Source organism: Neolamprologus multifasciatus, chromosome 8 (assembly GCF_963576455.1).
Source record: "Neolamprologus multifasciatus chromosome 8, fNeoMul1.2, whole genome shotgun sequence".
Classification (NCBI taxonomy): Eukaryota; Metazoa; Chordata; class Actinopteri; order Cichliformes; family Cichlidae; genus Neolamprologus; species Neolamprologus multifasciatus.
The window spans coordinates 8516876-8535554 of record NC_140446.1 but is presented as its reverse complement, the minus strand read 5'-3'; the positions used below and the strand labels follow the sequence as shown (position 1 = coordinate 8535554).

The 18679-nt window shown below is 39.9% G+C and overlaps 1 protein-coding gene across 1 annotated transcript; it reads left to right on the top strand.

Moving 5' to 3' along the window:
- Nucleotides 1–507: 507 nt before the first annotated feature.
- Nucleotides 508–17812, top strand: LOC146512412 (regulator of G-protein signaling 9-like). The gene is made up of 19 exons (XM_085169527.1): nucleotides 508–711; nucleotides 2342–2438; nucleotides 3252–3302; nucleotides 3445–3551; nucleotides 4877–4928; nucleotides 5004–5062; nucleotides 5140–5216; nucleotides 5302–5383; nucleotides 8150–8212; nucleotides 8721–8750; nucleotides 8843–8904; nucleotides 9511–9624; nucleotides 9710–9825; nucleotides 9945–10032; nucleotides 10556–10694; nucleotides 11175–11257; nucleotides 11525–11648; nucleotides 14194–14597; nucleotides 15148–17812. Exons 1-19 carry the CDS (start codon nucleotides 643–645, stop codon nucleotides 15308–15310), a joined length of 1980 nt encoding a protein of 659 aa, XP_085025653.1. The 5' UTR covers nucleotides 508–642; the 3' UTR covers nucleotides 15311–17812.
- The last annotated feature ends 867 nt before the right edge of the window (nucleotides 17813–18679 follow it).

The following is an 18679-nucleotide window of genomic DNA, read 5'->3' as shown; positions in this document are numbered from 1 at the left end:
GAAAGAAAAAAGGAGAGTTGACCGGTGGTGGCATGTCGCCCTCTACTGGTGCAGTATAGAAACACGTTGAAAAAAAAAGACGCGCTCCGATTGGTTGATTCGTTTCACACTTTTAGACATGCTGCTTTCAGAGACTGCAGGAAATATTGCTATCTACAGTTGAACGCTCTGCTGAAGAACAATAAAATTTGAAATCTTGACGGAAAAAAACTTGGTTTTGTGAAAGTGGATGTATTTGACCTTCTGTCTTTGCGTTTATAGCATTGATGAGATAAAGAACACTAAATTATTGCCTATATTTAACTAAAACGGCTTCACATTGCAATTACTTAAACCTATTTTAGACTATTCTTTGTTACTTTTATTGGAACTGTCAACTTTTTATTACATGCCTGAAGTGCCATACGGGTAATTTAATCCTAATTCAATTAAAAATGATAAAATATTGGCACATTAACAGTTTCCGTTTTTCCAAGTGAGAGGTTTAGGGGGGGACATTTGAAGGCAACATCACCATCGATCAGTGTTGCACTTCCCCTCAAGCATCCCCACACGACACACAGGGCTCTCACAGACGGCAGCAGTGTTGTATGTGTGTGTGTGTGTGAGAGAGAGAGAGAGCGGTGCAAAGCATCAGACAACATGACCATCCGAAACGTTCTCCGGGATCATGGACAGAGGTACCGACCACGGATGGCTTGTCTCAAAAAGGTGGGCTGCACAGCTTACATTAGATGATGTAAACCAGAGCACAGGCTTATAGATTATACCTGCAGCAGACGCATCATTAGTGACTTGTATAAATTCTCTAACGCAATGCTTGGACTATATTGGCTTACAGGAACCTCACAAACCCAGGCTGTTGTTGGCATTTGCACTATAATAATCTATAATATTCTCTGGAAATCCCAATGCTTTCATTGCATAGATTTATTAAGGATGGTCATTCCGTTAAGACCCACAGGTACCATTTGGACTACAACAAGCTTTAGGGAAACCCAATCGCAAACATGCATTTCTTTAATAATATGGACTTTAGTTATTAAGGGTTATTAGAGATGTTATTCATATACTCATGTTTCAGAATGATGTCAACATACTGTAAATCAGATGTCATGTCAGCTTCCCCCTTACACTCTATATAGCTGTCAGACTGTGTTCTGTCTCAACCTTTTCACTGTGATAAGGTCGTTCTGTTTAATAAGCATTAGGCCTGGATCAGTATCAATACCTCCATCTACACCAACCAGCTGCTGGAAAGAAGTTAATCCAGGCGCTGTGTGAATTGTGTGTGTGTGTGTGTGTGTGTGTGTGTGTGTGTGTGTGTGTGTGTGTGTGTGTGTGTGTGTGTGTGTGAGGCCAGCCAGAGCAGTCCTTCATTCATCATCTCATATTTAAAATTCAGTTGGATGGTCACCAAAGAGAATGTTTTAACATTAGAATAAATAAATAAATAAATGGAAGGAAAAAATCAAGACATGAGCTTCCAGATGTAGCACTCACACAGTGTCCCCCTCTCTCCAGGGGAATGCACACAGAATCCATTTCCTGGAGAACTTTGTGTTTTGGTCAATGAAAGCCCACTTTGGTCCAGCTCAGTCTGGGGCTTATAGCCTCTCCAGGTTGACTTCAAAGCACAAAGCCACTTCAAAAAGACCCAGGAGTCAGCTACAAACACACTCTCTCTCGCTTTCTCTCTCTCTCTCTCTCTCTCTCTCTCTCTCTCTCTCTCTCTCACACACACACACACACACACACACAAAGTGAATTAATGTACTACAAGATTTATTCCTCTGCCGTACACACCTAAGTTGTGGGGGAGCTCTGGGATCAGATGGTATGATAGCTGAAAAACTGTTTAGAGGGCAGTGAGTCATCACAAACCTCCCACACAAGCCAAACAAAAGCCATGAGATCAGGGTTTGAAACAATCCCGTCATCTCGCGTCTCACCACTTTCTAATACAGCATTAAAACTGTAATCCAGCCATTGGACTAAAAAGCTGAACAGTTGTTTGGAGAGACACAGAAACCGAATCATTCGGCATTTGTCTGATAGGAAGTATTAATTACAAGCTTACACATGGAGCCTTAACATCCCAGGGGGGGGGAAATTTGCCCTTTTTTAATCAGCGAGACACAGTTTAATGCAGCTTTCTCTGCCTTTCATTAAGTAGAAAAGAGGTTAATGCTGTGCATGCTCGAGATTACACTAATGATCATCATCACCGTCATGTGAATTTCACTGATCAAAATTTAGGATTTACAATCAAATCTGCTGCCCCAAAAACCTACACTGTGAGCTCTGATGTGACACCTCCTCACAACCTTTTTTTGTGCAGGCGGAGAAGGTGGTCCTCGAGATGCAGGACCCCACAATGGGAGTGAAGCTACAGCCTCAGAGACTGGTTATCACCACAATACCACATGCTATTACTGGTAAAGTGGACACAAACACTCTCACATACACTACAGTGGCTTGATTTTTATCCAGCGGCTCGTTGAGTGACCGTACCTGCACAACCTCGCCAGAGGATACCACGGTGTTGGAGCTACAGATTTCATCTCCATGACAACCCCATGGTCTCAGAGACAGAGAGAGGGAAAAAGTAGGAGGTGAAGGAGGAGGATGATGATTGAGCAGGCGAGAGGAAACAAACATGTAGAGACCGAAGCAAGAGGAATGCAGGCAGTAGGTGGTGGAGGAGGAGAAGAGAGGGAACCCAGACTTCTACGTCACCTGCAAGCTTTGAATGCCCGCAGCTGAATGAATGAAAACATACCAAAGGCTTCTTCTCTGCTGCTCTCTCCACTTCCCTCTCTCACTTTCTTTGCTGTTTTGTTTTCTCTCCATCTCTGATTCCTTTGCTTTTCCTGTTTCCTTTTCCTCCCCCTTTCCCCCTTTCTTTCATCTCACAAGCTTTCCTTTCCTTTCCTTTCTTAGTTTCATTCTTCCTCTTGTTTCTTTCCTTTCCTTTCCTTTCCTTTCTTAGTTTCTTTCTTCCTCTTGTTTCTTTCCTTTCCTTTCTGTCATTTTCTCTCTTCTTCACTTGTCATCCTTCTCCTCCTCCCTTTTCTCCTTCCATGTCTCTCTTTGACATTAGCTGTCTGGCATTTACAGGCATGCACTGATGGACATAAACAACATACAGTATATTTAAAGTTGTTTGCTGTTCAAGCTGCCCTTTTGACTACTGTTGTTTATTTCCATAGATTCTTTGTTACTTCTGACCTTGAGTCCTTTTTCCTCAGGTGAAGACATAGTTGCTTGGTTAGCAGACAGATTCCAAATCGATGCACAAGGTGAGAGATCAGGCAGCTGATGCTATCCCAGTTCAAAGTGTGTGTTTTGATAAAAAGAAGACAGTTTTAGGATGTTATCATGTTAGACAGTGAAAATTGGTGATAGAACCTCATTTATAGCAAATCTGTCTTTTTTATTCAGAGGCGAGGAGTTTTGGCTCCATGCTGGTGGCGTTAGGATACATCTACCCTATACAAGACCACAAGCGTTTAGTGGTCAAACCAGATGCATCCCTGTATCGCTTCCAGGTAAACACACCGCATTTTAAAGCTTAGCCAAAATCTCAGCTGCAGCAAAGCCAAACGATCTTCCAAAACCGTATTTCTGGCTATGGGAAGAATTAGTTTTCATTGCTGCACACTGAACAGTGTTTTTGCATGTTGTTAACATGCAAAAAGGGATGCACATAGTCATGCAGAAACACACATAGTGTGCAGTCCTGTTCCTGCTATCTAGTGACTCCACAACTCATGCAAAAATGCAATGTAAACTGAAATGCTTACAAAGGTGTGACTGTTGTTTATTTACAAGAAAACAGAAAACGACAGAGCAGTTGCTAATTTATTAGGTGCAAAGCCTAAAAGATTGTGATAAAAACACATCAGTACATCAAATTCATTTGATGTAAAGGTTAGAAAGTTGCTGTGTCTCTTAGCCTGAGCACGTAGCAACTTCTAAGAATAATTATGTTGGTATATCATGTAAGTTCAAAATAAAAATGCAGAGCCATGCAAGGGTAAAAAAAAAGGTTGATTGAGCCTTGTGAAGTAAAATCATGCACTTCCTGGAAGCTTTTCCATCCAGAAATGTAAAAATGTGAGAAACCTTTATTTTCAAAAATGTGTAAAAATTAAATGGAAAATTCCTTCAGTTTAAAACAGTGCTGCATTTTTTCAGTGCAGAATATTGTTGTTTTTTAAATACTTTTTTGTTCTTTTAAAAAAAGACAGAAAGGCCCTACACTGAAATAAAAAAAAAACATCTTTGTAAAAACATTCACCATTTTTAAAATAAAGGAATTTTTCATATTACTTTTTATGGATGTTTTTCACTATGCACTGCATTTTTACAATACATAGACATGCCCGTACATTTCGGTAAAAATTAGAATTACTGTCAGAAAATTTTGGGGATATTTTTAGTTTTTTGAGAGATTTTTTTTCAGTGTGATATATATATTTAACTCTGCATTCAGTCATTATTTTTAATATATTAGCTGATTCATTTTATCAACATTATTGACCATGGTAATTTCCCATTGATAAATTGGTTCTAGAAAGTGGCATGTGCCAGATTTTCTGTAATGGGTTTAGCATCTCTGCTGTAACATGCAATGATTAGATAATAAAAGAGTTTACCATTACAAGACACAGAAACCACTAAAGCGAGGTAAAACCAATTTCCCTCGTATTTATTTTATGATGTGAAACCCCAAATTAGTCTGCTTTAGTTTCCTGAATGACTGCAAATTGAAAACAACCAACAAAAAAACACCCTTAAATCTGCAAGAAATGAATCCCACTCACAAAAACGCTTACTGCTAATCATCACCTCTGCCCTCCATTGTTTGCAGACACCATATTTCTGGCCCACACAGCAGTGGCCTGTTGAGGATACAGATTATGGTGAGTGTATCTAAATTCATCCCGTTACCAAGAATCACTTACCGTTAACATCCGTCTATGTTTTTGTTACTGAAGCAATCTACCTGGCAAAAAGAAACATACGTAAGAAAGGAATCCTGGAGCTGCACGAGCAGGTGAGAATTGGACACGAATCCCACGGAAATTAATTTTCTCTGTTGGCATTTACTGAGGTGTTGTTTTATGTCCTCAGGAGCAGTACAACCATCTTCACAAGTGGATGAATCATAAATGGGATTTTATAGTCATGCAAGCTAAAGAGCAGTATAGGTGGGTGTGCAGGAAGCTCAGTGATGTCGGGAAGCATTAAGGGTAACAATGTGTTACGACTCTCTGTGTTTGGGTTGGGTTTTAGAGCTGCGAAGGAGAGAAAGAAACCGGACCGTGTGGTGTTTGACTGTCAGGAGAGAGCCTACTGGGTGGTTCATAGACCTCCGGTGAGAACACACACAGGCATGTTTCCATCACTACAGAAGACGTTTGTGAATTTATATTTGAAGACTTAGACTAGCCGTCACTCAACCGAGTCCTTTATGACTTGCGTGAATGAGAATGGCTTTTTGCCACCAAAAGGAGCTGGATCTTACTATATGATTATATAAACACATTTATGTCCCCACAACATGAGATAATATAAGCATACACGCACAGATATAGTTATCAAGCCTGAACAGTAAACAGCAGATTGCAGGTAAATAGAGAAGTAAGAAAGTAAATTGCACCACACTGCAATGCTTCCCAGGGTATCTCATTATCTCTACCCATGATGTCTCATTACCACTGCATGTCCAGTCAGAGGAAAAGGGCACAACTGATTAATATTTCACACTGCATGGGAGAAAGTGGTACAGTGGTTTGCACCTTGTGCACATCGAGCTTCTTGTGCTGTGATGCTGGATTACAGCTAGAACAGTTACCAAAGACAGTGACAGCTCCCAACCAAAGACCCATGTGTTTCCCATGAGTTAATTGGTTTGCAGTCATTTGATTAGGTGCGAAGATGTTTGAGGATATTCTCACTTCAGAAACTGCTGATCTACTGGGATTTTCCTGCACAAACATCTCTCATATTGCAGAAACATGTCTTTCTAAAGTTTTGGTTGCATAATATATGTCACCATAAACTATATGGTCACATCATATAAAGTAGGGCCATAATAAAAAGACAATTAAGTGCATAATGTTAAACAGTTGTGCTTTTCATTGTTTATGACTTCAGCCTTTAGGAAGAATATAGTGTTGATTACTGGTGACCTGTTCAGTAATGTAGCACATTGTAGCCTGTGCTCCGTGACTTGTGTTGTGTCCTTTCAGAAGTGAGGTACACTATATTGCCAAAAGTATTTGCTTGTCTGCATTCACATGCGTATGAACTTGAGTGACATCCCATTCTTAAGCCACAGGGTTTATTATGATGTCGGCCCATCCTCTGAAGCTATAACAGTTTCAACTCTTCTTGGAAGGCTTTCTATAAAGTTTATGAGTGTGTCTACGGGAACCTTTGACCATTCTTCCCATTTGTGAGGTCAGACACTGATGTTGGATCAGAAGGCCTAGCTCCTGGTCTCTGCTCCAAAGGTGTTTTATTGGATTAGGACTCTGCAGGCCAGTCAAGTTCTTCCACACCAGAATCGCTCTTTAATGTCTTTATGGATCTTGCTTTGTGCCCTGGTGCACAGTCATGTTGGAACAGGAAGGGACTATTGCCAAACTTGAGAGCATGAAATTGTCCAAAATTGTCTTGTTATGCTGACGCATTAACAGTTCCTTTCACTGGAACTACTTATCCATTGTATTGCCAGACAGAGAAGCATGATTCATCATTCCAGAGAGCACGTCTAGGTTGGGCATGCTTCACACCACTGCATATGACGCTTTTCTATTGTACTTGGTAACGTAAGGCTTTAATGCAGCTTCTCAGCATTGGAAATCCATTCCATGAATCTCTCTACATGCTGTTCTTGAGCAAATCTGAAGGCACACTTGAAGTTTGGAGGTCTGTAGTGCTCGATTCTGCAGAAAGTTCATGACCTCTGTACACTATGCACCTCAGTATCTGCTGACCCCACTCTGTCTGCTCATGCCTTGAGTTGTTGTACAGGTGGCATCCTATCACAGTACCACGCTGGAATTCACTAAGTTCCTAAGATCTGTGAGTGTTTGCAGAAGCAGTCTACACGCCAGGTGCTTGATTTTATGTCTGTGGCCACAGAAGTGATTGGAACACCTGAAATTAAATAATTTGGATGGGTGAGTGAATCCTTTGGCAATATAGTGTATACACAGAAGACTTTGACCTAATGAGGGTCACTGGCACTAATTTGTGTCTCATGGCACATGAGTTATCGCTGCAAGGGTGCTCTGTTGTCAATCCTTCAGTTGAGATTTTCATATGCATACTGTAAAATAAAGCAACCAGCGGCTTTTATTATATACTAATCAGCTACTAACGTTAAAAGCTGATAGGTCAAGTTCTGCCGGGAATTTTGAGGTACAACTACAACTAACCCATCCGAAGTTCCTAAATCCCAGTTCGATCAAACGTCCTGCTGTCAGACACAAAAGGGGCTCCTGTGTCTGCTGACACAGTATTAGACAGGAAGTTTAAATGCTGTGGCCGATTGATACTTACAAAATCAGAGTATTAACTGCTTTGCATTTGTTGGTTTTTTTTGTGTTTAAAAGCTTTTCAGACAAAAAGGATAGATATTTCTTCCGTCTTCCAGCCTTCAAGCATTTCATTCCTTCTAAATACTAAATCAGATATGCACACTCTTAATTTAAGATGCACAACTTAAAAAGGAAGAAACTTTTGACTTTTTCTAAAAAAAAAAATCAGTATTCAATAAAAGCAGAAACAGATGTTTCATGTTTAAAAATAAATATAATGACACCTTGATGTAAATAACATATGCTGTACTTAAAACTTCATCTTACAGGTTCAGATTGATCCTAATGACTGCTAAATGTGACTTAAAGTTAATGCATTTTAAAGCCCCCCGTGGGAAACAAATAAAGTACTTGAAGATGTATTCATAATGACCAAGAGTGAATTTGGTGATTGGCCTCTTCTTGTTTGAGATGGCCATGAGAAGTACCACACATTATCCGCTGATGATTAGCATTATAAAACAGCCATCTGCTTTAATTAATTAGTCCTTTGGTAAACACTGTGTAATTCTCTTTTGTTGGTGTGTATGTAGCCAGGGACAGTGAGTGCCATGGACTATGGACTGGAAAGACTAATAGATCCAAATGCACACGAGGTAACAGGTGAGTCTCTGCCTGACCCGCATGAACATAATTCCTTTCAATCAGCTTATATCCCATAAGAAGCTTTAATGCATTAATGCAGGTACAGTAAATGATATGTATGCTGTTTTCTTTTATTAAAATGAAGGCCTTCTCTTTTCCTTTCTTCTTCTCTGCAGGCATTTCCTACGGCTATGTTTTCAAAACCCAGACTTTTAAGCTGGTTGTGAACACATCTGCACACACTCACATCACCTCACGAATGCACTTGCTATAATACTTGCTAACAAAAAAAAAAGTACCTGAATCTCAGCTCAGGTTGTGAAATGATGTTGAAGGTTAGTGTTCACAAGTGCTCATCACTTCCAACAATGTCCAAACAGAGTCCAACAATGATAAAGAAGTGATGTATAAAGCAGTGCTTTTTTCTGTGCAGAAATACATGCACAGTGTCCTAACTGTGAAGTCATAAGGTATATGACTTATTATCTGTACTCATACTTTTAATACATTTTTCCTCAGGCAAAAACACCCGATGACTACGAGAGGATCGTAAGTTTTTTTCTACTCACTCGTTGGATGTTTTATTGATCAAGTATAGTGGCAGCTCTGTGTTATTCTGGCTGTCATTTCTCTCCCTGTAGATGATTTTCACCCAGCAGTCCATCATGCGCCCCAGAGTGAAATCATCAGTGTCCATTGGCGCGTAAGACAGTCCCTCATATAAGAAGCTCGCTACTATCTGTAGCAAACCAGTACCCCTCCTATACCCTGGCTGCTCCATTAGCTGTATGCCTTAAAGTAACACATGCACATTAGTTTCAGCATAACCCCACTGAGTGATCTGTAAAGGTCAGACAGGTTAAAGCTAGTCTTAGAAAAGATTTTAGGGATAGGCAGTTGAGAAAGTGGGACCGTTGTGGAGGGCTGCTTAAGCTTATTGGTGGAGCCCTCCACAACAGTCTCAGTTTCTCAGTAAAAAAAAGAAAAATACTGGCCCTGATTAGATGATAAGTAGCTAGCTCAGTGGCTAGCTAGTAGGAAGTTCACTTGAATCTTTTACTGTGACATATTTCCCACGTGTCTTTCCAGCAAATAAAAAGAAAATGAGAATCTTCACAGTAGACAAACATGTGTTGTCAAGAATATTTGCTGTTCTTTGACTGATGAGGGATTAGATAATGTGAGTTATGCCTCCTGTAGGCTTGGCTGCACTTGCTTTACTGTTTCTGTGTGGCTGCATTATTAATGGTTAAAGACGTTATTTTCCTTCAGTGTGGTCGATGGTGACGTGTTTTTCCCTCCACTGCAGGTTGGTGAAATACTGTGCCACTTATAAAGGCCACGACCCTTTTCTGTCCACGTGTCTTCCCAGCAACCCCTGGCTCACTGATGACATCACATACTGGGCTTTGAACATGCCCAAGTGCGTAAGATGATTATACTTATAGAAGTCACTGATTTTGGACAATAATTAAGAATATCTTGTTTTTGTTATCTGTGTGGCACAGTGTGGAAATACCCACTAAAATGCGTGTGGAGAGGTGGACGTTCAGCTTTGGTGAGCTCCTTTCAGACCCTCGAGGACGAGATGACTTCAGACTGTTCCTAAAGAAAGAGTTCAGCGGTATGATAGTCTGGTGCAATTTAAAGTCACTGTTGGTCCTGATGTTAAGCTTTCCTTCAGTAGAAGGGGTCAGGAATAATCGGAGTTTATATATGGTTATTTTCTCTAAACCTACTCAGGTGAGAACTTGGCATTCTGGGAAGGTTGTGAGGATCTGAAGTGGGGCACTGCTGCGACAATGAAAGAGAAAGCAGAGCAGATCTACAAGTAAGAACTTCTTGAAGAATATATTAGTCTTCTGGTAAATATTGAAGACAGTGGAGAAGAAAGTATTATTTGATTTAAAAATCGCCAACTATGTTTACTGACATGATTTATGACTCTTTAATAGTTATATTTATTAGTTTAATAGTGACACAAATACATGATGGACATTCAGTGTTTTTATTTTTTTATTTTTAACATTAAATTCACTCAATTATTTTTAATTAATAGAGATTAAAGATTAAAACTTAAAATAAAACTGAGAATGATTACAAATTTTGGTTGCCATCAGCCAGAAATAATATGCCTTAGATTAATTACAGTTTAAATCTGAACTTTGCATGTAGTGAACTTTACCTGCAAGTATAGTGTTACTTTAACTGATGATTAAATAATGAAAACAATGCAGTGGATATTTTTATCTCACATCTTTACTGAAGAAGAAGTTTTTATGTGGCTTTTGAGGTTTTTCCATGTAAGTGTCAAAGCATTTCCTCTTCATTCCTCCCACTTTCATTGATTTCAGGACTTTCCTGGCACGCGGTGCTCCACGATGGATCAACATCGATGGAAAGACGATGGAAATCACAGTGAAAGGTCTGAAACACCCACACAGATACGTCCTGGATGCAGCCCAGACTCACATCTACATGCTCATGAAGAAGGTCAGTAAACATGTCAGTAGGTGTGATCAGTGCAGAGACTGCATAAATTAAAATACCTTTTTGGATTTTGGTTTGAGCTGACTGTGGAGCTGATGGCGCTATGCATGCCCATGCTATAGCAACGTGTGTAATTTGCTCTAAATGGGAGCATGATTTGAAACTAAACATCACAAAGTATCAGATTAGACTTTTATTGAGACCATAAACTCACACAAAATTGTTAACTGGTGTCATAAATGATTAAGTTAGTTTAAGTATTAAGTATGTTCTCATTGACTTTTATACAATATGAACTTTGGAACCAGATGAGGCGCCCCCTGCTGGCCACTGTAAAGAAAGGAAACTTAAGGCACTTCTGCATTGGCTTCACTTTTCAGACCTGGATGTCTATAGTTAAATCACAAGGGAACGGTGGCGTTGTATCTGTACCTGTAAGAGACCAACTCATTGAACCAACTGATAGCATTTTGCATTTTGCAGGACTCGTATGGCCGATACCTAAAATCTCCAGTGTTTAAGGAAACAACGAAGAAGGCCGTATGTCCCGAGGAACACAAGTTCAGGTAAGAGGCACTTTTTGCATTGAATTTGTGGAGCTTTTCTCAGACATTGTTGGAAGATTTATTTGAAGGTTTTAGTTTGACTAACAGAAAATACGTCTTAGTCACAGCAAAGAGGAATGTTGCAGTCTAAACAACCCTAACAAATATATAACATAAAACTCAAATTTTCTCTTCTCTCCTCCGTACTCTTAAAGACAATCCTGAATTTTCAACTTTCAACTCTTACCTTGTTCCTGTTTCTTTTCCCCCCACCATACATCATCCCAGTGACTCCCAGTTGGAGCAAAATGCAAGAAACAGACGGCCCAGTCTCAGTCCCATCATCATCCGGCAACAGGAGCAGGAGCAAAAGGCCAAGATGGCCGCCAGTGCCCCTGTTGACATCACACAGGTCATGAGCAAACTCAGCCAACAGGGCAAAGAGGCGCCTCCTCGTCGCACCTCAGTTAAAAATGACTAATTTTATTTGTCTAATTGGTATAATAGTTACATATAATACATGTAATACATTATATGTTTAGACAGGATATAATTTTATATAATAAATTAGAAAACATCTTTAATATATTGCTATTAGACCTTTCAGTGAAGAGTCATAGACAAGAGCAGCCCACCTAATTTATCAGCGTGCTGATATATCTGCTGAAATTAGCTGTTTGCTGATCTATTGGTATCAATATTGGTAATGACTGATCAATTTTTTTTTTTAAATTTAAAGAATTGAAGTTGTTGTGCCTCATAACAACTTTAATCATGTTTGTGCATTGATGCTGCATAGTCTTTTTCACCAGAGAGCACTTTCATAGATAGATAGATTTTAGGATATGTGTCAAAATATTAGATTTTTAAATCAACACATATCGGTCTTCAAAATCGTATATCGATCAGGCTCTATGTAAACATACTTTATATTTCTGTGTGAGTCACATGTTTGACGTCTTGGGAAATGCATGTTTCAAAATCTGAACCAACCTTTTTTTTGCAACTCATGTTAATAAATTACTACAAGAAGAAGACAAATAGCCATCTATTGTCATCGCTGACATTTACGTCCATGTAAGCTGTAAGTGTTGTCTGCTGTTTTGTTTGTCATGATACATTTACTGTTCTGTCCATGTCTGTGCATTCACTGTTGTTTAGTATGTTTTGAGTTGTCTTTGTTATCAGTCATAAGGTAATAAAACATTCATAAAACCACCTCATACTTATGTGTTTGGACTTAAGCCGTCATTTATTCACCATTTTCATTTTTCCATTTAATTAGCTTGTAGCGCAATGCATTCCAATTCCTTCCTTCCTTCCTTCCTTCCTTCCTTCCTTCCTTCCTTCCTTCCTTCCTTCCTTCCTTCCTTCCTTCCTTCCTTCCTTCCATTGTTTCTTTCTCTCAAAACCTGCTTTTTTGTGATGCAAAAGTGCAAAGTTAAGACCAACATAAGTTTGCAAATTTACTTAACCATTTGCACTTGTTGTAAACATACGCTTGTTTCTACAGCTTGATCATTGAGATGATATTAAAATGCATATTAACTTATTAAAACAGCATTTTTCCACCATAGAGTGAGGTATGGTTCTCCACCTATCAAAACTGATGAGCATTGCCGTTATATTTTTATAGCTTACATTAACCTTTGCTAAAAAGCAGAGTTAAACAATAGGAAACTGAAGCTAAGGGCAAAACAAGTTAAAAGGAGTGTACTACAAATTTATTTGGCAAGAAAAAAAATTCTGGATTTAGCTAATAAAACAGCAAAGTGCCTCCATTCACAATGCCTGTGATGCTTAGGTTGGATATCAATTTAAAGTAAAATTAAAATGCTGCAGGCAACAAGCAACAGTGAGAGCTAGAATCAAAAATCTCCTGGGCTACTGCTGACCCTGTGATAGCTCGTAAGAATATTCTGGAAAATTTTTATCAGTATTGCAAAAGCAGATTTATGTGTCTCAGCCGAGGCACCTGCAAACAATTGTGCAGAGTGGGGAGAACATATGTTAAAATACTTTGATTTTTTTTTTCTTTTTTTGTGTGTGTCCCGTTTGGATCTTTAGCCATCAGAATTGTTGTCTTAAGGCCAAGAAAGATACCAAGTGGATCATCATGGCCTTGCCATATTGGTCCATTTGATTGACCTTTATTATAATTATGTATTTATTTTATTTTCGGTTGCTACAAACGGGACAGACATGACTGGGGGATAGGACAGGGAGAAAGAAAACTTTTTTAAAAATGTTAAAATACTTTGAAGTCAACAGACAAGAAACGGCATCATAGGCATATGGGATAACACATTATGAAGATCTCGGGTAATCATCGCAGCACTGTGGGGTTTTGAGACCAACACTGATATCATGGGTTGATGATAAAAGTGATGACTGTTATCGTCATCACTTAAAACAAAAAAGTTGTTATTGTTTTTCCATCTGGAGCAGGACTCACTGTTATGACATCATAGGCACTGAGGCATTTGTCCCAGGGGTATGTCAGCCTGAGGACAGAAAACAGCTGGAAAATCAGGATACGCTATCAAAGCCCATTTTCCCTACTCAGTTACAGATGTTATGTTTTTTAAAGTGCTGTGCTCTCTGAGATGTAAGTGTGGTGCTCTAATGTGAGCTTTAATATCATGAATCAGCAAAACTGAATGCTGGTCAGACCTTTCTTTACTTTGAGTGGACAGTGAGATTGTCTTGAAGGCTAAATATTAATTTCCTGCGGTTACAGAAAGTGATACTTGTCCATACCTATGTCTTGCCCACTCTATATTGTTATAATGAAGTTGATGTTATGAAACCTTTTGCGTGTTATGTCTCTTGTTAGGTCTGTAAACAGAATAGTGATGTATTCAGGGAAGCATCTGCTAAAAAAATTCCAAACACAGACATGTATTTATCTGTCTGGATGTCCTCTGACTTGTGTCTCTTGCCCTTTGACCTCACAGCTGTGCCGCTTTACCACTCCTGTGCCCCACCTCGCTGTCTATTCTGGCATGACTGACCCCCCCTCCGCCAACGCCTCGCCCTCTCTTCCCTTTTTGGCCCACACCCCAGCCTGTCCGTCCCCCATCAGCGTGGCCTTAGACAGCACCTCTGCCTCTGAGCGGCGAGCGGAAGCCAGTGAGGGGGAAAGTGAAGGGAACCCTGAGGCCCGAGCATCTGCAGGAGGGAACGTGTCCAAGTCACGCATGGCTCTATCCCTGCGTCGTCTACTCAAGCGTGGCTGCACTCCCTCCTCTATGTTTGCCAGCTTGTCACCTAAATGTAATCCAGCTGCCGGGACAAGCAGCCGCATACAGCCAATCAGCCCAGATGAACCTAGTCAGGCTCCGCCCAGACGGATTGGCAAGTACGTGACAGTCATGCAGGACTTTTGCTTTGAAAGTCATATGTTTTCCATCATTTTCGCTCCAATCCAGGAGTCTTATTTTACTTTAAATTTAGGTGGAAGCGCTGAAACAAGAAGTGAAACAGTTGTAGAGCAGGCCTGAGGAAGAGGCTGTTATCTGTAACTTGGACACTAGGACTATTTGTTAACTGCAAGAAAGGAAAAAGAAAAATTATTCAATTTTTAATACAATTATTTATTTTTGTTTTTATTGCAAAAATTCATACATATGCAATATTGGAGCTACAGTTCCTACAAAACCAATATGATGGGAACATCTTTGCATAAAAGCTGGAAGTCAAAACTGTCATCTCATATTCAGTTATTTATTTAACTGACACAGCACATGTAAATATTGTTATATTACATACAGTTTTAGTCATGGCTGTATGCAGACTTTGTATCTAGTTTGGCTACTAAGGTACACAAAGTAAAAGTTTATGTTGCTAACGTGACAAATAATATCAGATCAGCCCCTGATGACTTCGTCTTTTTCTGAAACATTTCTCAGCTTTTTTCAGATCAAAGTGGATATTCCTCCGGAGTGCCGCATCTACCCCATTGAGTCTGAGGATGAGGATGAGGAGAACAGAGCTGTCTCTCGGGAAAGAGTGGGAACCAAAGAGATCATCTGCCCTTGGGAGAGCCTCACTCCACAGAATGGGACAGGCTAATACACTGGAATTACACATGTATAAAATGGTGGGACCAGACCATAATGTATAACATAAATTCAATCAACAAGAGGACAGACTGACAGTACTCTTTCTGGGATACTCTAAAAATGGCTGTCTAGAGTGGACCAAACATTAACTTGCTGAACCTGCCTGCCTGTTGGCTTGAAATGCCCCATTGTCACACGAGTGCAGCATAATCCTAATTTCACTGTCCATGCTCTGAACTTTCAAAACATTTTGTTTTCAACAATATGGCTCAGTACAAAGAGTTTATGCAGGCGTAGTTATGTCCATATATAGCAAATAATGGTCTGAAGAGTGTTTTAAAGCCTTCTTTATGCTAGCGTCACATCAAGAAAAGCAAAACTTGCAACCTTGTTGTCACTGAAATGGTTGCTTCAAAGGCCGAGACCACATCTTACAGTCAGGTTTCACCTTCAGACCAATTTTGGTACATCAAGGCAATGATTAAACAGCAACATGATGGGTCAGACTGTTGTCTATCTGCTATCTGTGACTGAATAAGTTTAATGACAGCAAAAAAGCTGTTTGTGATGATATAGTAATTAACTCTGATAAGTTGGCAAAAATTGTAACTGTTGCCCTCTGTTGCAAATTTGTTGCCATCTGCATAAACAGAAACTCACATTAATCAAAAATTCACATATACTACATACATTCTGACTCCACCCAGAACCTCATAGATTTGAAACCGAAATTCGTCAACAAAAAGTCCCGTAGTTGCAGCAGGACGGTTATTTAACTGCAAAATAACACTGTTGCTTGGCAACCTTCCTTTTTGTATAGGAATATTGTCCTGAGAATGGAATCTTTCAGTTTAATATGTTTTGTGATTTGCACGTTCACTACAGAGGACATAAATAAATGAGTTGAGTCTCAGGAGGAAATGACCAGAATAGATCTGGCAATGAGTTCAAGTCCACAGAGAACTTGTGCTCATGGACTCAGACGTACTCAGATTGATTGCAGTGTGTTAGAAATCTGTCTGAGAGTGATTGCAATCAGTCCGAGTTGGACGGTGATTGTTTGGAGACATGTTGCCTCCCATCAGGTGACCTGTGCAGCTGTCTTGCAATTCCCAGTAGTCTCCCACAGGCTGAAAGTGTTACACGCGCAGCCTCTGGGTAACCAGGTGCAATCGGTTACTAAATGTGAAAAAAAATCATTGTGCAATCACAGATTTTTTTTAGCAGCAAGGAGGTTGTCATCCTATTTTATACTCAAGTATGACTGAGCCATTACACATTCTGGGAAATAACGAAACCTATAAAAAGTAAAAGGAAATCCTTAGTATTTGTTATATATTTGCATAGAAAACACTGTGGATACAAAACACGAGTCCAAGCCAACAGGCAGAAAATGTCTTAACACTCAAAATCTAGATTTTGCTGGAGTATTCCTTTAACTACAGCCTTATATTCACCAACCCTTACTAATGTGAGCACCAGCTGAGCTCTGTATTTAGGATAGAGGTGTAGTTTTGGCAGAGGCTGCTCCACATGGAGAACAGGGTGAGCGCTTTCAAAACACGAGCCGTAGCTTTCATACCCAAGCCTCATTCTGTACCTGCTGATGAACTGTAGCCCAACAGCAGCCTTATCTGCCTCCACACACTGGAAATATTTTGCTATGTTTGGTTTGTTGTTGGAAGTTTTTACTAAGCAGGCATCTACACATACTTCCTTAGAGCCAAGTGGGCGGGAAAACAAAACAGCACGAATAAAAAGAGATAAACTGAAGTATTTTTGTGATTGCCAAGGATCATAAGTACCACCAGTAGTTCTCAAGAAGTACATGTTTACATCCTAGAGTGTGATAATCCAAAGCAGACATCTGTAGACTCTGCTTCCACACATGCCTGCTAACTGATAATGTACCTATATATCTATTAAAGTCGAGATGTGTTCTTGTGATGCGAAATAGACTTAGATGCCTGAGCCCTAGTTTACTTACCTCTTACGCACATGTGAAATGACCAAATAGATGCGTTTCAGGTCAAATGAGAGCACATGAGCAGCTTGTCTACATGCTACTATTTTTGCTGATCCACTCCTGTGAGACGTACGCTCTTCATGCATGAAGGGTTACTTTAAAGGGAGTCGGTCAGTAGTTTTTGTATTTGACTCCACTGCTGTTTTGTACACTTTGTGTAGCTGTTGTGTACTGTACACTACTCTGAGTGAGGTGTTGATATTTTTCCCCTCACAAGTCTCTCCTGTATGAGGGACAACATGGACTTACTGTCTGAATGTATTATCTTTATCATGTTTACAGATGCAAGAATGTGAAAAAGACCTTAAATTTGTTGTATTTGATATGTACATTCCATGGCTTGTGTCAAGTGCCTCAATAAAAGATTGTCTTTGCAAAAAGGTTCACCTGAAATCTGGGTGGACTACAGCTTTCAGAATTTTATTTTTTATTGTAGTATGCAAATAAAAAAATTGAAACCAGGGGGCTAATATGATAAAATAGCACAAAATTTCATCACCTCTCAGCATGAAGGTTCTGGATGTGAATCCACCACCTGACAGGAGTATTTCTGTGTGGAGTTTATACACTCTCTTTGTGTCTGTGTGGGTTCATGCTGGCATTTTCCCACAGTCCAAAACATGCAGTTATTGGGGTTGGGTTAATCCAGGGGTGGGCAATCTCAGTCCACGAGGGCCGGTGTCCCTGCAGGTTTTAGATCTCACCTTGGCTCAACACACCTGAATCACATGATTAGTTCGTTACCAGGCCTCTGGAGAACTTCAGGACATGTTGAGGAGCTAATTTAGCCATTTAAATCAGCTGTGTTGGTTCGAGGAAACATCTAAAACCTGCAGGGACACCGGCCCTCGTGGACTGAGATTGCCCACCCCTGTAACTCTAAATTGCCCATAGGTGTGAATGTGAGTGTGAATGGCCGTCTTTCTGGTTGCCCCCCAGCCCCCCATGTAAAGGATGAGCGTAAGAGAGCTAACTTCGATAGACGCCTCACTCATGTTTAAAACGTCTAAATCTGCACAAAAAAGCACAAGAAAAAAAAGCACCATTCTTAAAACAAGTGGTTCTTAATCTGTATGCTGCAGAGCGCTTGTAGGTGGGGCTTGGACAATCATGGGAAAACATCAAGTTAAAGTAAGCTGAAGAAATGTTGTTACAAAAACATAAACGAGAGTTTTCTATTGCAATTATACCAACCCTTATTTTACTTTATATGGTCTTTTCAAAGATGGGGATGAAGTGGGCAACCACTCACACTCAGTTGTCATTTTTGGTGCATCAAGATGCTGATAAAATGGCAATAAGATGGAATCAGTCTTCTAACAGGTGTCAAGTTGGCAATTACATGCAATCAGT